The sequence below is a fragment of the Myxine glutinosa genome, chromosome 5, assembly GCF_964187855.1.
Source record: "Myxine glutinosa chromosome 5, kmMyxGlut1.1, whole genome shotgun sequence".
Classification (NCBI taxonomy): Eukaryota; Metazoa; Chordata; class Myxini; order Myxiniformes; family Myxinidae; genus Myxine; species Myxine glutinosa.
Genome location: NC_136265.1, coordinates 194,687,208 through 194,713,991, shown reverse-complemented (window position 1 = coordinate 194,713,991; position 26,784 = coordinate 194,687,208). Strand labels below are relative to the sequence as shown.

Sequence of the window (26,784 nt, the reverse complement as noted above, 5' to 3'; positions counted from 1 at the left end):
TAAGTTATTATACATGTTAGGTACACATTAACATATGAATCACATCTGTTTCTTGGATAAAATTAATTTTTTTGTGTGAAAAATGGCACATTTCTGACATTTTCTTCATTATCTCAAAACCTAGTGAACCAATTTCCATTTAATGTAGATTAAAATATGCCAAATGGCATACTGAACATATTTTATTTCGGGGTGCATGTGCCTCAGACCATCAGATTAAAAGTTGTGACCAAATTTAACAGAATTATGCTAAAACTTGGTGGCCATTTTGGAAACTGGCCGCAAAATGAGTTTCGCTGTGGAACTCAGACGTCCATCACATTTGTTCACGTGGGCAACATATATTAGGATACCTGAAAATTATAGTGCTGTCTTGCCCTCACATTTGGTAGTCAAACCTGAAAATTCGACATTGGCCACAATGACTACAACCTGATTTGTACTTTCAGACTATATATACTATTATATTATTTATTATATTATCTATTATATTATACTATTATATTATATTATATGATATAATATAATATATTATTATATTATAATTTGTTCATATTAATTTAAATAAAATTATAATATAAGTTATTATATTATATATAAGTTCATATTATATATGTTTTTATATATATATATAAAAACTTATATATATAAGTTCATATTACATATAAGTTCATATTACATATAAGTATATTATATAATAATTATATATATTATATATAATTATAATATAAGTTCATATTAATAATAAAATATAATATAAGTATAATAATAAAATAATATATTATTATTATATATATTATAATATAATTTATAATATAATATATTATATTATAATTATATATTAAAATAATATATATATTATATATATTATGATATATAATATAATAATAAAAATTATTATATAATATAATTATAATAATAATAGTTAATTATATATATAATATATATAATTTATGCTATAATATTATTATATTATAGTATTGAATAATATATAATATAATAATATATTTTATATATTATTTTATAATATATTATTTTATTTTATATAATTATAATATATTTTATATTATAATTGTTATATTTATAATATAATATATTATATTATAATAGTATTATATTATATACCATTATATTTTTTATTATATAAATATATATATTATTTATTAATATTATTTATTATATTATATGATGTTTTTAGCCTGGTGTTGGCTTAGCGGTTAGGGTGCCGGCTTGGGATCCCAGGATCCTGGGTTCGCTAATCCCGGTCGATTGCTGAATTAACACCAGGGGGTTTGGAACAGGATTCAACCTGTCATCCTTCCGAGGTCGGCAAATTGAGTACCAGCTTGCTGGGATGAATGATCCCGGTGTGTACCCTGGGTTAGAATAGGTACACCGTATCCCTGCGCATCGTAAGAGCGTGACCAAGGGTTGGCGTCAGGAAGGGCATCCGGCCTTAAAAACATTGCCTCAAAAGGGAACCATGATTGTCATGGGGCCCGCAAGGCTATCCCCCGCTCTAACAGGGAAAATGGCCTTAAAACGATAATTCATATTATATTATATTTATTATTTATTATATATTATATTATATATTTATTTATTATTTATTATAGTTATTGTTTCGTATCCACAATTATTCTTACCTTTTGGTGCAAAAGTTTTTGACCCAAGTTTTCACGAAACACCTGTGTCTGCCTGAAGTTCGACTGCAGATCGTAAGTCTATATAATTTGTTGAGGATGATGGCGATAACTCCCCTACTCTTTGTGAAAGCTACTGAGGGGTCTTTAACGTCCATTAACGACCGTTCAGGGTTCTACCAGACGGGTCGTGCAGCCCTCACGTCTTTCCCATGGATGGTGCATGGACACCAGGGTAGCAGTTTGAATCCGGGTCGACGTACTCCATCCATAGCCGACCGCTCCTCCTCCCCATCCCGGACCCCGTCCCACTCGGGGGCGATAAACATGCCCGCGGAGGAGGATCCGTGCCGAGCAGGAAACACGCTGGGACGAGCCGGTCTCCGGTGCAGCTCCGCAAGGAAATCCGAAACTCGGCTTCAACGTGGACAAGAGGCAGGAAGAGGAGGGAGAGAGACAGAGACAGGATAAGTATCGGGAGTGGGGGCCGGAGGAGCGGAGGTCGGGGTGTGCGCCGCCACACTGGGGGTAAAGGCAGACGGGGGGAGCGTGGACCCTCAGCTCGGGATCGCCTCGGCTCGGGGACGGCACCATGGCCCATTCCCGCCCGTTCACGATGTTCGGAAACTCCACGGACGGATCATTAAACTACTCGTGAGTTTCACTTCGATTGTCTGTTACAGTTTCCCTGTTAATAGGAGGGAGACACTGGCTCATCCTCCGTTGGCTCATCTTAACACGGTGTATCTCATGTTTGTGTCTCCTCATCTATTCTGTCTCCTCATCTTAACACGGAGTATCTCATGTTGGTGTCTCCACATCTTAACACGGAGTATCTCATGTTGTGTCTCCTCATCTATTCTGTCTCCTCATCTTAACACGGAGTATCTCATGTTTGTGTCTCCTCATCTATTCTGTCTCCTCATCTTAACATGGAGTATCTCATGTTTGTGTCTCCTCATCTATTCTGTCTCCTCATCTTAACACGGAGTATCTCATGTTTGTGTCTCCTCATCTATTCTGTCTCCTCATCTTAACACGGAGTATCTCATGTTTGTGTGTCCTCATCTATTCTGTCTCCTCATCTTAACACGGAGTATCTCATGTTTGTGTCTCCTCATCTATTCTGTCTCCTCATCTTAACACGGAGTATCTCATGTGTGTCCTCATCTATTCTGTCTACTCATCTTAACACGGAGTATCTCATGTTGGTGTCTCCACATCTTAACACGGAGTATCTCATGTTGTCTCCTCATCTATTCTGTCTCCTCATCTTAACACGGTGTATCTCATGTTTGTGTCTCCTCATCTATTCTGTCTCCTCATCTTAACACGGAGTATCTCATGTTGGTGTCTCCACATCTTATCACGGTGTATCTCATCTATTCTGTCTCCTCATCTTAACACAGTATATCTCATGTTCGTGTCTCCTCATCTATTCTGTCTCCTCATCTTAACACGGAGTATCTCATGTTGTCTCCTCATCTATTCTGTCTCCTCATCTTAACACCGTGTATCTCATGTTGTGTCTCCTCATCTATTCTGTCTCCTCATCTTAACACGGTGTATCTCATGTTTGTGTCTCCTCATCTATTCTGTCTCCTCATCTTAACGCGGTGTATCTCATCTTTGTGTCTCCACATCTTAACACGGTGTATCTCATCTATTCTGTCTCCTCATCTTAACACAGTGTATCTCATGTTTGTCTCCTCATCTATTCTGTCTCCTCATCTTAACACGGAGTATCTCATCTTTGTGTCTCCTCATCTATTCTGTCTCCTCATCTTAATACGGAGTATCTCATCTTTGTGTCTCCTCATCTATTCTGTCTCCTCATCTTAACGCGGTGTATCTCATCTTTGTGTCTCCTCATCTTAACACAGTGTATCTCATGTTTGTGTCTCCTCATCTATTCTGTCTCCTCATCTTAACACGGAGTATCTCATCTTTGTGTCTCCTCATCTATTCTGTCTCCTCATCTTAACACGGAGGATCTCATCTTTGTGTCTCCTCATCTATTCTGTCTCCTCATCTTAACGCGGTGTATCTCATCTTTGTGTCTCCACATCTTAACACGGTGTATCTCATCTTTGTGTCTCCACATCTTAACACGGTGTTTCTCATCTTTGTGTCTCCACATCTTAACACGGTGTATCTCATCTTTGTGTCTCCTCATCTATTCTGTCTCCTCATCTTAACACGGAGGATCTCATCTTTGTGTCTCCTCATCTATTCTGTCTCCACATCTTAACGCGGTGTATCTCATCTTTGTGTCTCCACATCTTAACACGGTGTATCTCATCTATTCTGTCTCCTCATCTTAACACGGTGTATCTCATCTTTGTGTCTCCTCATCTATTCTGTCTCCACATCTTAACGCGGTGTATCTCATCTTTGTGTCTCCACATCTTAACACGGTGTATCTCATCTATTCTGTCTCCTCATCTTAACACAGTGTATCTCATGTTTGTGTCTCCTCATCTTTGTGTCCCCTCATCTTAAGACGGTGTATCTCATGTTTGTGTCTCCTCATCTTTGTGTCCCCTCATCTTAACACGGTGTATCTCATGTTTGTGTCTCCTCATCTATACAATCCGAACTCCCGGTGTTTCTGTCATGTCCACCACTAATCCGTCCATCCCCTATGACATTCCTCCGCGGGCGATTCCTCCAAACACGTGTCAAGGATTCAATGTTGAGGAGGTCACGTGTCCTCGTCACGTATTCTCATCACGTGTCGTTGTGTCCTAAACGGGACTGATTTGGCGGGTCCGAGTCTCCGAGTGGACGAACAACTATCCGATTGTGCTTCACAGTTACTGTGATGTCCAGTACGTCCCGTCTGTTAGCATGAATTACTTGGTGGACGTTAAAGATCCGACGAGGTCTTTCGTGAAGAGTGGGCGAGTTATCGTCGGCACCCTGAACAGGTTACGGATTCCTATTTTTGACTCTCGATGGAAAGGCAAAGGCAAACCACCCAGAGTGATCCTCGTCATGCTACACGGAGAGGTAGGTAGGGGTACTAGTTAGGTTTTTGGCTTCCATACCAAGTCTTCTTCCTTTAATTATTACCTGCGCCACCAAAGGCAAAGGTGGACGGAGGTTATATTTTCACACCTGTCCGTTTGTCTGTGAACAAAATATCTCAATAAGTTATGGACAGATTCGGACGAAATTTGGCGGAGATGTAGCGTATGGACGAAATGATTCGATTTTGGTGAAGATCTGGATTCGGATCCGGCTACTAGAATTTTTAAAGTGATTCTTCACCATTGGGAGATCGGGCCAAAAACTATACAGAGCAGGATATCTCAAAAAGTTGTGGATGGATTTGGACGAAACTTGGTGAACCGGCTGGGTGTCTGACAAGGACGATTCGATTCGATTTTGGTGAAGATCTGAATATGGATTTGGATATTAGGATTATTTAATTTTTAAAGTGATTCTTCACCATTTGGAGATAAAGGTCAAAAACGATACATAGCAGGATATCTCAAAAGGTTATGGATGGATTTAGACGAAACTTGTTGGACAGGTTGTGTGTGTGACAAGGAAGAATCGATTCGATTTTGGCAAAGATCCGGATCCAGCTCGTAGAATTTTTAAAGTGATTCTTCACCATTGAGTGATATATGGCCAACCAGGCGTAGGTATATGCTCTCGACTGAGTGCCGTTCTGTGTTAAGATGAAGACCAAGTGTAGCAGTCACTCGCAATGTTGGGCGGTGTGGGCGGCGGTGAAGGGTAGGGGGTGCGCGACATAAATTAAAAAAACGATTTAAAATCAGAACAAGTTAAAGGTTAATTTTTCAAGATCCTCATCTCATGTCCAGACCCGGGGAAGTCCTTGAGGATTTCCCTTCAGAACTACAATCTTTCATTTCGGTCTCTTGACGACCTTTTGCAGTATTTGGTTTTGGACAAGGTTCATTTGAACTTCGGGTGAGTTGGAAGGAATTTCAAACTCGTGGCCTCGTGGAGTCGACTGGGAGACTCGGCCTATTAATTATCACGGCCGCATTGTGATAATATAACAGTAAATCGTTTGAGATAATAAACAAATCGTTTATTATTATTATTATTCAATAAGTATTCAAACATGGCTGGCAGTAAATTTAATTTTATGATTCACGATTATTAATTCGTCCACGAGTGATTCAATCGAGAGACTCCCCTCCTCAATATCCGCTCTTTCCTCAACTACACACTCTCCGACTTCACATGAACTCAACAATTACACAGAAAACAACTGTAACCAAGTTATTGCAACTATAACCAAGTAAGCAATTATCAGCAGGGTTATTAATAGTTGTAAGATGGAAACCAGCCGAGCTTGTTGAAAATGGCAATCCATCAACACTTTGGGTCTGGGAGGACTTGAACAAGTTCTACACACAAAGGTCTCAATCCCCTCTGGGTCCCCTCAATCAATGATCCCCACAAGGGTCCCCCCTCTGGGCTGCTGCTCCTGCCTCACACCTAGCTCGGCTTCACGCTGTTGAAACCAAAGCTTTCAGAATCATTGGAATCTCCCGTGATGAAGCTAACTCCGAGGGCCTTTCACTCACTCACCGCAGGCAGGTTGGTGGTCTTTCCGTCTTCTACCGACTCCTCTCCGGCCTTGCTCCCCCAGCGCTCTCTGTGCTCTGTCCCCCCAATATTCCTTCAGGTCGCACAATATCTGCCTGCAACCCTCTTATGGTTAAACTTCCAAAATCAAGACTCTTTGCTCAACTTCACTCTTTCATTCCCCTTTTCTCCCGCCTCTGGAACAAACTCCCCCACTCCCTTCAATCCCACTCCTCTCTCCAGGTCTTTAAAACAGCTGTTCACCACCATCTCTAATCTTCCCCCATCCAAAACCTTGATCTTTTCTACCCCCGATAATTCACCCCAGATACACTTCTTTTTTTTTGTTCTTTAATTCCAACTTCTTTCCTGGAAGTACTTGCAGTGTTCATATGTTTTATACCTCTCCCACCTCCCCCAAAGCTCTCCCCCTCCCACATTTCTCCCGTTGTCCCTGCTCTCAAATGTTGTGTTTGTGTCCTTCCCCCTCTCCCCTCTCCTCTCTCCCTTTCTCCCCATCTTGTCTGCCGCTCCCCTTATTTTTTGTGTTTTGTGTGTCGGTTTGACTTTTTGTGTGATTAATGTTAGCTCTTTCACGAGCCTCGATCTTGTATACAAAAACCCAAATAAATAAATAGTCCAACGCACAGATTTTTTGATTTTTTTTTCAAATATATAAATGTGTATAATTACTAATTAGTAATAACACATGTTTACTCACCAATTGTGTGAATGTATTTATTTTAAAAAAAAAAAAAAAAAATGGCGGACGTGTCTTGGACTGTTGAGTACTTGTTTGTAGAACTTGTGGCAGTCCCTTTAGTTTAGAGTAGCCAGAACTACAATGTCCATCACCGTCGCAGAATGACCCCAAACCGATGTAGGTGTTATTATGCTGATTTATCGTTGCAATGGCGATGTCACAGATTACAAAACTTTCATGGACGCATCGCTATCGAGAACTAGTAAGTTATGGAGGACCGTAAAGTGAACTTTTCATGATCCTTTACCCCTAGACCCCTCTATGTATGCCACTCATTCCACTGAACGTTGGCGCTGCATTCCAGAGGACAGGGGTGGTGCGATTGGCTCAGGTCTGCCAAGCATCATTGCCCTGTCGTCCATCCGAAGCTGCGATTTTGCAGGTTTCCATTAGATGAGTAAAAAGTCTCTGCACAAGGAAATAAATAATCTCACTGGCCTGGAAGAGTACATTCCCGGATTGAAGTCTCTACGTCCAACGCCGTATGGATTGCGATGCATTTCCACGATAAGGTCACAAGGTAGCTCTCTGCAAGAACCCGTGACCTGTAGTCGGACTATAATTTGAACTTCTTCATTTGAACTATGCTACGGCAAAACCTCTTGAGTTCATTCGCAGTTAACGGGGGAAATAAGCTCCAAAATATCTGCCTGAGCATTGTGTAATGACATTTTCATGATACCACGAGGGAGAATCTGTGGATCAACAGGGGAATAGTTCCAGCTCTGCGTTGCTTGTTCCATTATAAACTTAAACACAGAAAGACTTGTAGCTGGATGTAACATTGTATGGAGGATGTCTGTTTTCATCGCTTTTGAGATGTCGACTCTGAGTTCAATTCAGGGTGTTTTCCTTACACTAAAGTAACCTGTCCCTGGTGTTGGGCTAGCGGCTAGGGTGTCAGCTTAGGATAACCTAGGATCCTGGGTTCGAATCCCGGTCGATCGCTGAATTAATGCCAGGGGGGTTGACTCAGCCTGTCATCCTTCCGTGGTCGGCTAATTGAGTACCAGTTCACTGGTAATTCCCTGGTTGTCGTTAAAGGCGGCAAAAAGGGTTGGCGTCAGGAAGGGCATCCGGCCGTAAAACATTGCTTCAAAAAGGGGACCGAAAAACAACAACAACCACGGTTCCCGAAAAAGGCCAACCCCCGCTTGCGGGGAAAAATGGCCTCTAAAGGTGGTTAAAGTAACCTGTCCCACCTTGACTAATTTTCGAATTTTTGAAATGGGCTTTTTGCTCTTTGAAAAGAGTAGGTCAATGTGTGCTGGTACCCTGGCCAAACTCATGCCCTAACCTACAGGAAGACCGATGCGACAAGGCGACCAAATTAATTATCAGTTCCTCATCAAACATTTATTCACTGGATACATATCCAACCCTCAAATATTTGTTTTGCCTTGATTTCTTAACCAGGGTTAATCTAATTCCATAGTTGAACTCCTCCGACATTCCGAATGTTCCCGTGCTCCTGATTTAGCATTTCACATGTTACTTGTTATCTCACAAGAAAACGCTGCTCTTCTTTTCATCCCTCTCCTGACCCGCAGGAGCCCCGACCTCAAGAGTGGATCTTGTGAAGCCCTGAGCGGGGTCACCCTCCGCCATCCACCCAAGAACCGTGCTCGCAACCGGCACAGCAAGCGTTTCTCACAGGTGTTTGGCCGGGTGTCCAGCAGCCATAGGGACGGACTGACCGAGCGTGACCGAACCAAAAAATCTTGTGAGAACATTAATGCTGTGACGCTCGGCATCGGGGGTCCGGTGGCGGACACGAACGATTCGGTGGAGCTTTCCACGCAGACGACTGCTCCCGGTGTGTTAAAGATCTTTGGCGGAGAGATCTCATCGGGTGCGAATTACAAAAGTGTCCTCGCGACACCGACGTCATCTGCAAGGGTACGGGACTGTGGGACGTTGGGGATAAATGGCTGTTCGTCGTGCATTTTTAAAGCAACTTTTGTCATATCTATCAAATGAAAAATGGGAGCTATTCATGTCGATGGTTTTGGACTGTCAGATTTTAGTCGATGTCGGAGAGATGTCTGTCTGTCTGTCTGTGTGTACAGCAATTTTTCTCAGAGATGGCCAAAGGATCTTCGTCAAACATAGAGGTTCATCAGTGAGTGCCAGGGAATGTTTTAGGCAAAAAATAGATACATTTGAGAAAAAGGAAAAAGCTCGCTTCTTGGGAATTCTTTTTAAATCACTCTATCTGTCGTCCCTAAGCCTTTGTGGCTGTGTGAAAGGTAATGTTAAATGATCCCTGACCCCATTCCTTAGAGTGTGTAGTGAGGTGTTTAAGGTGGGCACCCACAAAAAATTGGCCAAAAAAACCCCACAAAACCCCCAAAAAATTGGCGTCAGGAAGGGCATCCGGCCATTAAAAAAACAAAAAACATTGCCTCAAACAGGGAACCACGATTGTCATGAGGCCCGCAAGGCTAACCCCCGCTCTAGCGGGGAAAAATGGCCTTAAAAAACGATCATTCATTCATATATTCCACAAAAAATAGATATTTTTTTTCATTTTTTCAAAATGCCAACAGGATTAGAAGAGCGCCGGGAAACGCTGGGTAACCCCGCTGGTATTCAATAAAGGACAATTCATAGCAAAGTTGACGAGTCGACCAAAATAATGGAGAAAGATGTGGTAATCGTTGTGTCGTGTGTGTTTGAAAGTGGCACTGGCAGTGTTTACAAGTTGGTTATGCAGTATCTATGATATGTTAGGAGCTTGAAGAAGCGGATGAGAGGTTATGGTGATAGGGAAATAAGTTTTAATTCTCACTGGTGAAGGTTCGCAAACAAGTGTCAGAGTTGGCGACCGGATTTTGAGTACGATCAACAAAATGACCAGGCTGAACATTGGAATCAATATCATTTTTATCTCCGCTACCGAAGGTGGAAGGAGGTTTTGTTTTCACCCGTTTGTTATTTGGCAAAATGTTTTGTTTTTTTTTGTATGTTGATCACTCCTGTGTGTGTGTGTGTGTGTGTGTGTGTGTGTGTGTGTGTGTGTGTGTGTGTGTGTGTGTGTGTGTGTGTGTGTGTGTGTGTGTGTGTGTGTGTGTGTGTGTGTGTGTGTGTGTGTGTGTGTTTGTCTGTCTGTCCGCTCACTTATACTTGCCTACAGGTCACAGTTTTTAACCGATCTTCACAAAACTTCACCAAACGGTGGAGTTGGACATAAAGAAGAGGACTTTATTCTGAGGACAAAAGGTCAACATAGGCCTAAGGTCAACAACTTTGTCGAATTTCGAAAATCCTCGATTTTCATTCAATTGCCTTGAAATTTGAACACGGTTTGCAAATCGGGTCACTGAATTCAACCGCCAAATATTTTTGAGGTCAAAAGGTCAACATAGGCTGAATTTCTAAAATGGTCAATTTTCATCTGATTGACTTGAAATTTGAAGAGGATTTGCATATTTGGTCACTCAATTAAACCACTAATATTTATTTTTGAGGTCAAATTTGTTTTAGGGATTTCGCAAGTAGCGTGCTCTGCACAGCGTCTTTCTTGTTACCCTCGCCAGAGGAGAGGGTATTGCATTTGAAATCCGTTTGTCTGTCTGTTTGTCTGTCTGTTTGTTTGTCTGCACAGAATAAATATGATTTTCTCTGCAACCGTTGGTCTGATTGACAGGAAATTTTCACCATCAGGTGCAACTCTACCTGTATAAGTTTTTAATGATAATTATGATGTCATAGATCACGTGGTTAGGCCGCAATCTTGGAAAAACCGAAAAACTTTGCACCTCTATATCTCCGAAAGCGCTGAATAGAAAAAAATGGAGACATGGCTCAATGTGAAGAACTCTCTATGGCGAATAAAATATGTTAATGATGATGTCATAGGTGCCTCCATTATGACATCATAATTTGACAAGTACAAAACTTCATCCTATCAAGATGAAATTTATTGAGTGTCATGTAGGCATAAATTGGTGGGGGGTGGGGGGGGGGGGAATGATGACGTCATCGGTCACGTGGTTCGGCCGCCATGTTGGAAAAACCGAAAAACTTTGCACCTTTATATCTCCGAAAGCGCTGAATAGAAAAAATTGAGACATGGCTCAATGTAAAGAACTCTCCATGGGGAATAAAATATGTTAATGATGATGTCATAGGTGCCTCCATTATGACATCATAATTCGACAAGTACAAAACTTCATCCTATCAAGATGAAATTTATTGAGCGTCATGTAGGCATAAATTGGTGGGGGAAAAAATGATGACGTCAGCGGTCACGTGGTTCGGCCGCCATGTTGGAAAAACCGAAAAAATTTGCACCTTTATATCTCCGAAAGCGCTGAATAGAAAAAATTGAGACATGGCTCAATGTAAAGAACTCTCCATGGGGAATAAAATATGTTAATGATGATGTCATAGGTGCCTCCATTATGACATCATAATTCGACAAGTACAAAACTTCATGCGATTAAGATGAAATTTATTGAGCATAATGTAGGAATAAATTAGTTTAGAAAAAAAATGATGATGTCATCGGTCATGTGGTTCGGCCGCCATATTTGTTTCAACACAAAAGCCTTAAAACCCACTGAAAATACATCCTGGTGAGGGTTTGCAATCTCTGATTGCTCTTTCTTGTTTGTTTGCCTGTGAGCACGATATCTCAAAACGTTGTGGACAGATTCGAACGAAACGTGGTGCCCAGATTGCGTGCGTGGCAAGGCCCAATTCATTCGATTTTTGGTGAAGATCCGAATGCAGATCTGGCCTATCAGTGGGATACAAATCGTAAACTGTTCAGCCTGGCACAGGTATGCACTCTAACGAGTGTCGTTCTAGTTCATTATAATATCCCTTAAGTTCAACGGACTTCCTTCAACTTTTCTTTTATATCTCGAAGCCGCATGGAAGAAGCATTTCTCCTTGGTCCTCAAAATGTTCTTCTGCAGCATTCATGACCTCATTTTTGCCATCAGATGCACTTCCATGCACCTTTCCTCCAGGTTCAGAAAAATGAAATAGTTTGAATGGGCCTAGTTTGGCAAACAGGTGAATGAGGAAGGATGTTGCGCCACATTTCTGATGCCTTTGCATTTGGAAAGTGAAAGAAATGAAAACTCTTTCCACACAATTTCTCCTTCAATTTTGGTTTTCCCTCCAATAATTGAGAACAATATGTTTCTCATAATATAGTACTGTACTTTGGCGTTTTAAAGTCTGTCATACTTATTCCTTCAGACTCTCATAAGATAGAGGCCAAAACCCTCCCCGCCAAGTCTATGATTTTGAATTTGCCATATCGAGGGGGATGAATCGGGGTCCTTCCTGGAGCTGCAGGCCGCACCTCAATGCAGAATCAACCGGAAGGGCACTCGGTAGAGTGCATACCTGCGCCAGGCTGAACGGTTTATGGTTTCTATCCCACTGATGGGCCGAATCTGGATTCGGACCTGAGCCAAAATCTAATCATCTTGTGCTTGTCGTCTAAACAACTCATTCACCAAGTTTATTCATAACTCATTCACAACTTTTAAAAATCTACAATATAAGAGAGCCGTTGGTCTCTGTGTGTGTGTGTGTGCGTGTGTGCGTGCGTGCGTGCGTGCGTGTGTGTGTGTGTTTGTCGCAATTTTTCTCAGAGATGGCCGAACGGATCTTCGTCAAACTTTCAGAGGTTCATTCAACCAAATGACTTGATGATCAGCAGTTGTCAATATGCCAAACAGAATCAATTGTCAATTGTAATATAACAATTGTCAACATGCCTTTGTTGTAAAACCAAGTGAGTAATTGGCCTAACAGAATCACCATTGCTTTGGCTGATTTTGGCAGGAGCTTGTGAAGGAGGCCTTGGAACGCTACTCTCTGGATCGTGAACGAGCGGCTGACTATGTTCTTTGCGAGGTCATCGGAAAGCAGTCCGGGTCTGAGGGGACATGGCGTGTGGAGTGCCTTCGTCTGGTGGCAAATCACGAGAAGCCGCTCTTGCTGCAGGCACTCTGGAAACCACGTGATGGGTACTCCCGGCGGTATGAGCTGCGGCTTCGTACCAAGGTCGAGGAGTTGTCTGCGAATGACTCGGATACACTCACTGCAGGTGTGCGGTTGCTCGAGAGTGCCGTAAGATCATGGGAGGGAATTGAAAGGCTTCCTCGTGGTTAAGAGTTGCTGCAAGAATTATAAGAACCCGATTCGAGTTGAAATGTAAGCGAATGGTTGTGAAGACAAATCGCAACAGATTGGAGCACCCACCCCCCACAACAAGGCAATACGCAGTTTGCTGAATTATTCATTTATCGGACAATTGTTTTGGACTTCAGAAGGGAATTTTTAACAGGAGAAATGTGAAGGAAAAAATAGGTGTAGTTTGAAGAAGGGGTTGGGAATGGATCTGGGGCTTTAGTGTGTGTGTGTGTGTGTGTGTGTGTGTGCTATATAAGTGAATTATTTGTTTATTTCTTAGTCTATTTGTCTGTTTCTTTTTATATGCTAATGTGCTTCAAAAACAAAAAAAAACACTGAATGAAATCCAACTAAATTTTGCATGTTTCCTTAGTGCATCCAAAGTAACTAAGGATAAACAACTTGATAATACGCATTACGTTGATGTTGAAATCTGTGAGAATAATTAGAAATTTACAAAATGCCTAATTTCATTCATTTTAAGCAGAGGTTCAAACCAAAGCATCCAACACTGAGCTTCGCAGAGAAGTGGAGTGAATTTTTATTTTTTAGAACCATATATAAGCAACAAAGATGGTAATGAAGATGGGTGTCAGGATGGCATAGAGGTGCGCACACTCAGCTCTAAGCTGTCTAGCCTGGAGCCCAGCATTAGAGTATCATCTTGGGCTTTCACAGGCAGGATGTGTGCCATCAGTAAACTGGGCAGCCTGTCTGCTGGCATTAGTTGGTTGACATAAAAGATCCCACAGTGTCCTTCACGAAGAGGAGGCGAGCTATCGCTAGCACCCTGGCTAAATTACAAATTCCTGCCCTAACCTTAGTCAAGCGTAAGGCCTGGATATCCGGTTCGTGAAAGACTTGAGTCAAGCTTCCCCCAGCCAACCCCGCAAAAAAGTGGGAATAATTGTCATCCTTCAATAAGTTCGTGTGTACTTCCTTCCCGTAGTTGTCATCCTTCCCGGTGTGGACCCCGGTTTATAATAGGTACATCGTATCCCTGCGTGTCGTAAGAGGCGACTAAAAGGGTTGGCGTCAGGAAGGGCATCCGGCCAGAAAAACATTGCCTCAAAAAGAGAACCATGACAATTACAACTGCATATGGGCAGTGTACAGCCCGAAGTACCCCGTGGGGGACCCCACTCCCTCTCGTCAAAACTCAAGGTGGGGAACCCGATCGAAGCAAGGGTGGAAATCACTCCATTTATGACGACGAAACGTCTAATGCCCAAAGTGGAGATCGGTTTCTGAAGTTTGGGACAAGGAATGTAGGGACAATGACAGGGAGATCAGGAGAAGTGGTGGAAGTATTGGTCAGAAGAAGAGTGGACATATGTTGTGTGCAAGAGACGAGATGGAAGGGAAGTGGTGTGAGAATGGTGAAGGGTAGGCAGGGACAGAAATACAAGTTTGTGTGGCAAGGGTGCCCGGAGGGCGTGAATGGTGTTGGTGTCATGTTTTCTGAGGAGTTTGTAGACAGTGTGGTGAGTGTGACTAGAGTGAGTGATAGGTTGATGATGGTGAAAATGATGATTGGAAAGCTCTTGGTGAACGTCATCTCGGGATATGCTCCGCAGGTTGGTCGAAGCGATGAAGAGAAGGACAAGTTCTGGTGTGCGATAGAGAAGCTGATGGAAAACGTGAAAGATGAGGAAGTTGTTGTGGTAGGAGGAGACCTAAATGGACATGTGGGAAGGAGTATGGATGGTTTTGACGGAGTTCATGGGGGTTACGGATATGGTGTGAGAAATGGAGAAGGTGAAAGGATTTTGGAGTTTGCTGATGGAGCTGATTTGTTGATTTGTAATACTCAGTTACAGAAAGAGGATAATAAGCTTGTTACATACATGTCAGGTGGGTCGCCGACAACCCGTTGACTACCTGATGGTGCGTAGGCGAGATAGGAGGCACCTCCGGGACACAAAGGTGATCCCGCGGGAGGAGGCTGTTTCACAGCACCACTTGGTTGTCTGCGACATAAGGGTGAAAGGTGCGAGGAGAGCTCGGCGGGTGAAGTACCAACCGAGAATGAAGGTGTGGAGGTTGAAAGAGGTGACAGCAAGGGAGGCATTAAAAGAGAGGCTGAGTAGGGTCGAGGATGATGTGGTTGAGCTTGAAAGTGGTTGGATGTCAATGAAAGATAGTCTGTTGGGAGCTGTTGGTGAGGTATGTGGATGGACAAAAGGACCACCGAGGCAGGCACTCGGAAACATGGTGGTGGGATGATGAAGTTGGAAAGAAGATTGATGAGAAGCGGAAGAAGTTCAATGAGTGGCAGAAGGCGAAGGGTACGGGGGCAGAAAAGCAGAGCATGAAAGTTATAAGGCAGCCAGGAAGGCTGCAAAGAAAGAGGTGGCAAAGGCGCAGGAGGCATGTAGGAAAATGTTCGGAGAACGCTTGGATGCGGAAGAGGGTCAGAGAGCGGTATTCAGGATTGCAAAGCAGATAGCGAAAGAGAGTTGTGATGTGATGGGGGTGAGTTGCTTGAAGGATGAAGTGGGACAAATCTTTGTGGACCCAGATGGAATTAAAGGAAGATGGCAGAGATATATGGAAATGCTGTTGAATGCAGAGAATGAATGGGATGGCAACATAGAGTGTAACCCAGTTTTAGGACCGGCAGAGAAGGTAACTGAGAAGGAAGTTGAGGAAGCGAAAATAGCAATGAAGAGTAGAAAAGCGGGAGGGCCGACAGGAGTTGTGGGAGATAAGTTTAAGGCAGCAGGAAGTTGGGGTGTGAAGAGAATGACAGAGATCTGCAATCTGGTGGTGAAAGAAGGCCAAAATTCCAGTGGATTGGGAACTGAGTACCCTCATCCCTCTATACAAGGGGAAAGGTGACCCACTGGACTGTGGCTCGTATCGAGCGATAAAGTTATTGGAGCATGGAATGAAGGTATAGGAAAGGGTGTTGGAGAGGAGGATAAGGAAGAAAGTGAAGATTGACGAAATGCAGTTTGGATGTATGGCAGGAAGAGGAACGACAGACGTGCTTTTCATTGTGAGGCAGTTGCAGGATAAGTACATGGAGAAAGGAAGAAGTTGTTTCTTGGGTTTGTTGATCTGCAGAAAGCATTCGATCGGGTTCCACGCGAAGTAGTGACATGGGCATTGAGGAAGTTAGGAGTGGAGGAATGGTTGATCAGAGTAGTGATGGCAATGTACAAATGAGCGCGCACAGCTGTAAGGACGAAGGACGGGAACAGTGGTGAGTTTGAGGTGAAGGTGGGAGTGCATCAGGGGTCGCTACGAAGTCCACTACTATTTGTAGCTGTGATGGAGGTGCTGGCTCAGAACGTAAAGGAGGGTTTACAGTGGGAGGTGTTGTATGCAGATGATCTGGTGTTGATTGCGGAAAGTATGGATGGACTGAAGGAAAAGATGAATAAGTGGAGGGAATGTATGGAGACAAAGGGTCTGAAGGTGAATATCGGAAAGACGAAGGTGATGGCAAGTGGTAAAGCATGTGGTGAGGTGGAAAGAACTGGGAAGTGGCCGTGTGCTGTGTGCAGGAAGGGTGTCAGAGTGAACTCCATTCAATGTACAATGTGCACTGAGTGGGTTCATCAAAAATGTAGTGGTCTGAGAGGGTCATTAACCAGTGTGGCAGCTACATTCAAATGTTAGGTGTGCACAGAGGGAGCTGCAGATGGAGGAAATGTTGAGTTGGATCTTGGAGATGGCGTGAAGCTGGAAGGTGTGAAAACATTTTGCTACCTCGGAGACATGCTGAATGGAGAAGGTGGATCAGACTCGGCAACGGTTGCTGGAGTGAGATGTGCATGGAAGAAGTTTCGGGAACTGAGTGGCGTGCTGATGAGGAGGGGAGTGTCGTTGAAGCTGAAGGGAAAGGTGTATGCTGCATGTGTGAGAAGTGTTATGATTTATGGGAGCGAGACATGGGTAATGAACGTAGAGCAGCAACGAAGGCTGGAAAGGGTGGAAATGCGAATGGTTCGGTGGATGTGTGGAGTATCGTTGAGAGAGAGGAAGACAAATGATGAATTGCGAAAAATGATGGGAATAGAGCCTGTGATTGATGCTGTGAAGAGGAACAGGTTGAGATGGTTTGGGCATGTGTTGAGGAAGGATGAAAGTGACTGGTTGAGAAGAGTGATGGAAATGAATGTAGAAGGAAGTAGAAGATGGGGAAGACCGAGAAAGACTTGGCTAAAGATTGTGGAAGAAGAAATGCGGGCAAGGGGGTTAACAAGGGGAGATGCAGAAAATAGGGCAAAATGGAGAAGATTGTCATGGGGACCGCAAGGCTAACCCCTGCTCTAGCAGGGAAAATGGCCTTAAAATGCATGTTGTTGTGTTTGTCTTCAAGAAGTTGGCTGACAAAGGTGATGTTAGCTCACTTCCAAGCAGATGGAAGATATTCTCGGGCAAACGACAGAGTGAATAAAGCAGAGTGTTTGTGAAGTACCACCTGGTGGTAGACGGTATTATAAATCATATTCTTATACAGGGTGACTTCTTTTTATTTGAGAACCCTAAATAAATCCCATATGCTAAAAACGATATCAGTTAGGAACCTAATACTCTGTGTAAATGTAGCCTTATGCTGCAGACATTACAGACGAATGTTACAGAAGTTATTGAATCAAGACATTTCAGCTTTTCATTTTTACGTTTTCATAAATCCATAAAAGGATTTTTACGATCCATTTGACCTTTGACGTTTTGACCTCAAAAATAGTACGTTTCCCAATTCAGTGAGGCAGTATGCAAATGCTGTTCTATTTTCAAGTCAATCGGTTGAAAATTGACGGTTTTCCAGATGAAAATTTATGATTTTGGAAATTTGACCTTGAGTTGACCTTTGATTTTTTGACCACAAAACGAGTTGTTCTGCCTAGTTAGTGACTCCATGTGCAAATGCTGTTCAATTTTCAAGTCAATCTGATTTAAAATGGCGATTTTAGAAATTTGACCTCCAGATGACCTTTGACCTTTGACCTCAAAATCAATAGGCTTCTCAGTTCGGACGACCTCTGCAACTTGCTGAAGTTTTGTGACGATTGGTTTAGAATTGTGACCTGTAGGCCGGTGACAAACAAGCAAACACAAACCGACAGAACCACTTTCTTTGCTGATGACTCTACTCTCTGTTGCTCCATTCTTCATCCCTCAGATCGGCAGTCTGCAGCCTCCTCACTCTCTGCAGACCTGGACAAAATCACAGACTGGGCAAACAAGTGGAACATGTCTTTCAATCCTGAGAAATCTCACACTCTTACGATGTCTCTCCGAAAAGACCGACTGGACAACCCTCCCATCCACTTTCTGAATTATCCTCTCCAAGAAGTTCTGTCACTCAAGCTTTTGGGTCTCACTATCTGCCATGATCTTTCCTGGGAAAACCACATTTCAAATCTCGCCTCCAAACCCAGTCGCCGACTGGGCATCCTCCGTCGTGCGAAGTCCTTCCTTGGCACACCTGAACTCCTCATCACACACAAGGCTTTCATCCACAGCTCAATGGAATACTGCTCTCCCCTCTGGGCCGGTGCTCCTGCCTCACACCTAGCTCGTCTTCACGCTGTTGAAACCAAAGCATTCAGAATCATTGGAATCTCCCGCGATGAAGCTAACTCCAAGGGCCTCTCACTCACTCACCGCAGGCAGGTTGGTGGTCTTTCCGTCTTCTACCGACTCCTCTCTGGCCTTGCCCCCCCCAGCTCTCTCTGGGCTCTGTCCCGCAAATATTCCTACAGGTCACACAAGATCTGCCTGCAACCCTCTTATGGTTAAACTGCCAAAATCAAGACTCTATGCTCACCTACACTCCTTCATTCCTCTTTTCTCCCGCCTCTGGAACAAACTCCCTCACTCTCTTCAATCCCACTCCACCCTCCAGGTCTTTAAAACAGCTGTTCACCACCATCTCTTATCTTCCCCCATCCAAAACCTTGTTGTTTTCTACCCCTGCTAATTTCACCCCAATTCCACTTTTTTTTAAATACCAACTTCTGTCCTGGAAGTCCTTGTGTCTTATACTTCTCCCCCCCCCCCCCCCCCTTCCCACGTCGCCTTCCCCCAAGCCCTCTCCCTTCCACACATCTCCCTGCTCTCAAATGTTGTGTTTGTGTGCTTCCCCTTCTCTCCCCATCTTGTCTTCCGCTCCCTCTTTTTATATATTTTGTTTGTCTGGTTGATTTGTTTGTGAAGTAAATGTTAGCTCTTTCACGAGCCTCGATTCAGTATACAAAATTAAAAAAAACCAAAAACACAACTAACCAATATACTGTACTTGAAAAATCTTCGATTTTGCAATTAACAAGAAGACGTCATGCAGAGCACGATATTTGCAAAATCCACCCCCTCAGGTTCAGGAGGGGAAAATTGGGTTCAGGAGCAGCGGAAAAACCGATCCCTGGCATGTAATATGCAAGAGCTGCAATGAAATGTACTCCAGATTCTCACAAAATCAGGATCAGGTCGTCATACGGAATATCATAGATTTGATTCCTTCACAGGTTCAGGCACCCACCGTACCACAGCGAAGGCAATGCTACCGGATACATCAGATGCAATCCATTTGATTATGTTCATAAAGCAGTTAGTTAAAATGAAGTTTGTGTACAATAAGCGGGATTCATTTTACTTATGTGACGTCATGCCAATGCAATGGGTAGGGGGGGGGGGGGTGCTTAAAATGAGTCACTACAAGTTTGTAAGGTTGGTGAGAAATTGGGAATTTAATAAGATTTTTGAATTAACGATCATGTTTTATTTTGTTTGGATTTATTTAATTACTTTGCTGTGCTTTTCTTGAATATTTTGTTTGTTTTGTTTTGAGCAAATTAAGTTTGTTACCTCCGCCACCGAAGCTGGACGGAGGTTATGTTTTCAACTCTGTCTGCTTGTCTGTATCGATTCGATTTTGGTGAAGATGAGAATCTGATAATTTTTGGAATCCGGATGAGAATTTTGAAGTGATTCTTCACCATGAAGTGATAGGGCCAAAAACGATATATTGCATATTTCAAAAAGTTCTGGGCGATTTATGACAAAACTTAGTGGATGAGTTAGTTAGGTGACAAGAACAAGCTGATTCGATTTTGGTTCAGTTCCGGATCCAGATCTGGATTGGCGGAGGTACGTGCGTAGGTATGTGCTCTGCCGAGTGCCATTCTAGTTCCCCATGGGCTATGTGAATATACATCAGAATAAGAATTGTCTTATTTTTATTTTTTTTGAGATTTCTTTCTGTACCGAAACTAAAATTGTTTTTGTAAAAAAAAAACATTGACATAGCTAAAGCTTGGCATCAGCAGTATACCCTGTTATTGAATGTTTCCTTTTTCTATGTTTTACTTTGGTTTGACATTCTGGTTTTAGCAAAACGATTTAACCCTTTGCTTTGTTGCACACTAGTTACAAATGGACAAATATATCACTTTCTAGGTGAATCTGATTCCGATGACCGATTTTTGGGTCTGATTTACCATGAATGAACTCCTGTGATTGTAACAAACTTCAGTGTAACTATCTGTCACATGATATATATATATATATATATATATATATATATATATATATATATATATATATATATATATATATATATATATATGTATATATATATATATGTATATATTTATTTATATATATGTGTGTGTTTTTTAATCTTATCACATAAAAACGAATACGGCATTTTAAAGGTCAAATGTAAAGCTTTCCAAATGCACATTGACCAAAGTATGTTGATAGTTCCCATGGCATGTGAACATCTTATCTACTGGGTTGGCAGGATGGCCTCAATACACACGACTCTAGACCAGCCTGGGATTGAATCCCAACCCAGCTATCAACTGTCACCCTGGTGTTTCACAGGCAGAGTGATTCATCAGTGGGTGTGCCGTCCCTCGGATGTTCTGTCCGCTGACATTAGTTGGTTGACATTTAAGAATCCACTAAGGGTCTGCGACCTATCGCCAACATCCTGAAACACATTACAAATTCCTGCTCAAGCTCTCACCAATCCACATTTGGCAGGCATGACAAATATGTCTATAACCCCCAACATGAGTTCTGGGAAGCCAATCGTCATGCAGTGGACTGAAAGCATTGTGGTGATGGTGATGATGATGTTTGAATTGTCATGGAGTTGAGTATCACTGAGTGGTTTAAAATTCCCACTAAATCGGCCTGTTTTGAATTCCAATCTGAGCTCGTAGCTCATGAAGCTGTACAGATCTCAGGTTAAAATGTTATGTACTGTTGACTTGTCCATTACCTATTCAATTTCTAGGGGATAACATTGTCTCAGTGTTCGGCCTTGGCTCAACAGGCTGAGTTTTGTGCATTATAGTCTGATAGTTCCATGTTTGAATGCTGATTCTGCTGGTAAGGGATTGGTAAACTAACTCGGATAATCCTGGTGTTGGCTTAACGGTTAACGTGGCTGGCTTAAGATCTTAGGGTCTTCAGCTCAAGCCCTTGTTGTTCTGTTAAATTACACCAGGTGGGTTGACCCAGCCTGCCATCCTTCCGAGGTTGGCAAAATGAGTACCAGCTTACTAGTACGGCACAGCCTCTACAAAATGATGATGATCTCGCTCGAAAATGTATTTCTTGCTGTGAGGCTCCTTTAAGCAACTTCATCTCCTGCTAAGGAGGATGATCCGTTGGAATGTTTTCGAAAATATTTTAAATTAGAGACACATACCAATTGTGGGATCAATGACTAAATATGGGTCAACAAAGTCCAAGGATTTCAAAAGAAACGAAGGGGGAATAACTGAGCAAGGGTTCCGTAAATGTAAAATTTTGGCCGAACACGTCAATTGGTTCCTTAATAGCCAAGCAAGGCCTTGAATGTTTCAGATGAAAGGCCCATGGCAATCAGACAAAGCCTCATAAACAGAAATAACACAAGCACTGTATGTGTTTTTGCAGTTTCGATCATTCAAAGTATTTTTCCCAACATCAAAAAAAGTCCGCAACAAGTCCGAGCTTCACAAAAGGCGCAGTATAATTTTCGGATCATGGAGCTTTTTCTGGATATTAGGCATTCCGCACAGCTCTGCTTTGTTTACTGGTTGGAATCAGGGAGAGTGTTCGCATCTCTAGTTGTCACAATGGAGTACAGCATGGTACTTGCTTTCTCTGCTGGATCCAAATTGAATTCTTGGTGTTTTTTCGTGATCGTGTTTTTGAGCAATTTTTTGTTGGGATGAGGCCTAGGATTGCAAGGACCGCCTGAGCACAGTTGGCGGTGCAGTGAAAACAAATCCCTGCTTTGTCATGATCCATCCTCATACATAGTACATGATGTGTGATATTGTATAAACACCCACCAAATGCCTTCTTCGGCTTTGAAGTGCAGCCCATAGCAGCAGGTAGCATTATATGCTGGGGGTACAGCTGTCCCACACATGCAGTTCCTCCTGTAGGTAAAAGCAGAAATTTCGAATTTGTTCAAGGTGCCGGCAATAGCTCAGCTAATCTTCGCAAAAGACACGGTGGGATCTTTAACGCCCACCAACTTAATGCTGGCAGACGGTACATCCAGTTGAACGTCCATCCGAGGCACAGCACACACATTGATGAATTGTCCTGCCTGTGAAACACTGGGATCACAGTTTGTACCTGGGATGAAATTCGAACCCAGGCTCGACAGCTCAGGCGCAAGTATGCATACCTCTAGAGCAGTGGTTCTTAACCTTTTTAAAGGCGCCGAACCCTAACGAAACCCACCGAACACTCGCGGAACCCCTCAAATTTGACAATTTTTTTTTATGAAGAATTGCATCTTAGTGCGTTTTCTGTTCTTCTTTTCGGGAGGCGATCTGGGAAATGCGTGGTTTTGTTTTGGCAAGGACCACCCTCAAATCATTTTTGAATGCAAGCCTGCTCCTTTTCTTTGTTTTAATGTCCACCAGTTTCGAAAACGCATGCTCGCAGAGATACGTTGTAATGAACGGCGTGAGGATCTCAAGGGCAATTTTAGCGATGTGAGGATACCCTTCCATTTGGCGGCACCAAAACGTTGAGAGTGTTGTTGTGCCGAAGAGTTGTTGTTGAGTCTGGCTCTGCTGAAGTTCGATGAGGTCGTCGAGGTATTGGTCGTTGACATCTGCCGTTGCAACGTCGAAAGTAAACGGCTGCCGCGCACCCATGCTGGGTATTGCTCTTGGTCGGGGAAGTAGCCGTCGAATGACTTTCCCAGCTCATCCAAGTGCGTGGCAATCGCTTGCTTCAGCTCCCCCGGTACAGCAGTGCCTCCAACTTCAGACTCATCTTCGATCCTGCTCACGCACTCGTCCAGTAGCGAAAAGTTCGTGAAGTTGCCGTTCTCTGTTCGCCACCTCCACAACGGTAACTTCTTTCGGAAAGCGCTCAGCTTTTCTTCAGATTCGATGACATTCAATCCACCGCCCTGCATCTGGCAATTGAGATGATTGAGTGCGTCGAAGATGTCAGCCAAGTACGCCAAGGCGAGGATGAACTCTGACTCTTGGAAGTGCGTTGCATGGCAATGCTGGTGTTCTCGCAAAACAGGGCTAATTCTACACGTAAGGCAAAAACACGGCTCACTACCTTCTCTCGTGATAACCATCGAACGTTAGAGTGGTAGAGAAGGACTTCAAATTCAGAGCCGATTTCATTGCACAGCTCTTTGAAGATGCGATGATTCAGAAAACGGCTTTTCACGTAATACACAGTTTCAACGACGATTTTCAGAACATTAGCCAGTTTTGGAGGCAGGGTTTTTGATGCCAGCGCGTGTCTGTGCAGGACGCAGTGTGTGACGATGATGTGTGGTGCATTGGCCTTCACCAGCGCTCCAAAACCGGAGTTGCATCCCAGCATGGCTGGAGCTCTGTCCGAGCAAACTGCAGACACCATGTTCCACGAGAGGCCGTTGCTTCTGAAGAAGTCATCCACAAGCTTCTTCACGTCAGCTGCCTTCGTCGTTGTTGTGAGAGGCTTGCAGAACAGGAAGTCTTCCTTGATCTCGTCTCCTTTGACATAACGCACAAATAAGATGAGCTGGCTCAAATTCAAAACGTCGGTGGTCTCGTCGAGTTGAAGGCTGAATTTCGTCGGGCTCGCGTCTAAATCTGCAACTACCTGGGCGAGGATGTCGTTGCTCATGTCGTCGATTTTGCATCTGATGGTGTCATTTGAGAGTGGAACGAGAGACGACTTGTTTTCAGCAGCTTTTCCCAGCATGATGTTGGCCATCTTCAACGCGGCCGGTTTGATGAGTGTCTCGGCAACGGTGTGCGGTTTGCCCTGCTTTGCGATCAGGTACGCAACTTCATACGACGCTGTGAGGATCGGTTTGTCAATTGGAACAAAACCGAGAGTGGGCAAGGTAGCACTTGTGTCGAATCGGACTCTCTTCAATTTGAATTCATCCAGCGTTGCGTCTTTGTACTGCCCCTCGCCGTGCAGTTTTTTGAAGTGTTCCCGTAGTTTTGCTGGTGCTAGACTGGAGTTGCTCAGCTTGACATTGCAAAGCATACATTGAGGACGCTGACTTCCATGCCGTTCCGTCAAACACGTGAACCCGTACCGCACAAAATCCTCCGACCACTTCCTTTTTTTTGCTCGACACACTGCAAAAAAAAACAAAAAAGTAATAAACTGATCTTAATTGAGTTTGGGCAAATAATTATATGACAAAAATTTAAAAAGGAACATGCTTAAATATAATCAGTACCCCTCTGAAAACTGAGAAATTTTAACGAAGAAAACATAACTTATAGTTACGATGACGGGATTTATTATCTACTCAACTCTGTCACCTCAAATCCCATTATAATATTACATAGAAAACTGCGACTTGTTAGTTTCGAATTGCGACCAAAGGAGATATCACCTCCACCTAATTTTCTGAGTAATTCAATCATATTTTATAATCACCATCCACTTTTGACTTTAATATAACTCTGAACCCACCCTGCATATCCACAAACATTTTCCATCTTACTTTTTTTTTTTTTTTTTTTTTTTTTTTTTGTATACAAGGTCGAGGCTCGTGAAAGAGCGAACATTAATCACACAGAAAGACAAACCGACACATAAAACATATAACATAGGGAGCGGTAGACAAGATGGGGAGAGAGGGGGAAGGACACAAACACAACATTTGAGAGCAGTGACCGAGAGACATGGAGACATCGAGAGATCTGAGAGAGGGCGAGGGCTTGGGGGGGGGGGGGCGTGGGAAGGGGCCGGTGGGAGAGGTATAAAACATATGGACACTGCCAGGACTTCCAGGAAAGAAGTTGGAATTTCAAACAAGGTGGATCTGGTGTGAATTAGCGGGGGTAGAAAAGATCAAGGTTTTGGATGGGGGAAGATAAGAGATGGTGGTGAACAGCTGTTTTAAAGACCTGGAGGGAGGAGTGGGATTGAAGGGAGTGAGGGAGTTTGTTCCAGAGGCGGGAGAAAAGAGGAATGAAAGAGTGAAGGTGAGCAGAGAGCCGAGATTTCGGCAGTTTAACCATCAGAGGGTTGCTGGCAGATCTTGTGCGACCTGTAGGAATATTTGGGGGACAGAGCACAGAGAGAGCTGGGGGTGCAAGGCCGGAGAGGAGTCGGTAGAAGACAGAAAGACCACCTACCTGCCTGCGGTGAGTGAGTGAAAGGCCCTCAGAGATAGCTTCATCGCGGGAGATTCCAATAATTCTGAAAGCTTTGGTTTCAACAGCGTGAAGCCGAGCTAGGTGTGAGGCAGGAGCACCGGCCCATAGGGGAGAACAGTATTCCATTGAGCTGCGGATGAAAGCCTTGTATGTGGTGAGGAGCTCAGGTGTGCCGAGGAAGGACTTCGCACGACGGAGGATGCCCAGTCGGCGACTGGCTTTGGAGGCCAGCTTGGAAATGTGGTTTTCCCAAGAAAGATCATGGCAGATAGTGAGACCCAAAATCTTGAGCGACAGAACTTCTTGGAGAGGATTGTTGAGAAAGTAGATGGGAGGGTTGTCCAGTCGATCTTTTCGGAGAGACATAGTAAGAGTGTGAGATTTGTCAGGATTGAAAGACATGTTCCACTTGTTTGACCAGTCTGTGATTTTGTCCAGGTCTTCAGAGAGTGAGGAGGCAGCAGACTGCCGATCTGGGGGAAGAGGAATGGAGCGGCAGAGAGTGGAGTCATCAGCAAAGAGATAGAGAGGATTTTCGAGAGAGTCAGAGAGATCATTGATGAAGACCAGAAAAAGCACGGGGCCCAGAACACTGCCTTGGGGAACTCCAGCCTGAACAGGAAGAGGAGATGAGAGAAACCCATTCAGGGCCACACGTTGACGACGACTAGAGAGGAAGTCCGCCAGCCATGCGTGGAGATTTCCATGGATACCAAAGGAGGAGAGTTTGGTGAGCAGAGCGGGGTGCCAGACCGTGTCGAAGGCACGTGATATGTCGAGGGAGACAGCTCTAATTTCCTGTTTGGCATTGAGGACCTCCATCCATTGTTGAGACAGCAGAAGCAGCATGTCCAGAGTAGAGTGACCTGGTCTGAAACCAAATTGATGATCAGAGATCAAGCCATTGGAGAAGAGGAAAGATTTCATATCCGAAGCAATGATGGATTCCATGACTTTGCTGATAATTGGGAGAAGGCTGATTGGTCTGTAGTTGCTAGGATCTGTTTTTGCACCTTTTTTGTGCAAAGCGGTGATGTTG

The 26,784-nt window shown here is 43.5% G+C and overlaps 1 protein-coding gene across 3 annotated transcripts in view; it reads left to right on the top strand.

Annotated features, from left to right (window-relative positions):
- Nucleotides 1-1,959: 1,959 nt before the first annotated feature.
- Nucleotides 1,960-26,784, top strand: part of LOC137426552 (ras-associating and dilute domain-containing protein) — a 147,185-nt gene continuing 122,360 nt past the window's right edge. For all 3 annotated transcript variants that reach the window (XM_068115173.2, XM_068115174.2, XM_068115172.2), the window contains exons 1-3: nt 1,960-2,297; nt 8,529-8,877; nt 12,787-13,051. In XM_068115173.2, the coding sequence (XP_067971274.2) occupies nt 2,236-2,297; nt 8,529-8,877; nt 12,787-13,051 (676 nt within the window). In that variant the 5' untranslated portion in view covers nt 1,960-2,235. The remainder of the gene's footprint in view (nt 2,298-8,528; nt 8,878-12,786; nt 13,052-26,784) is intronic.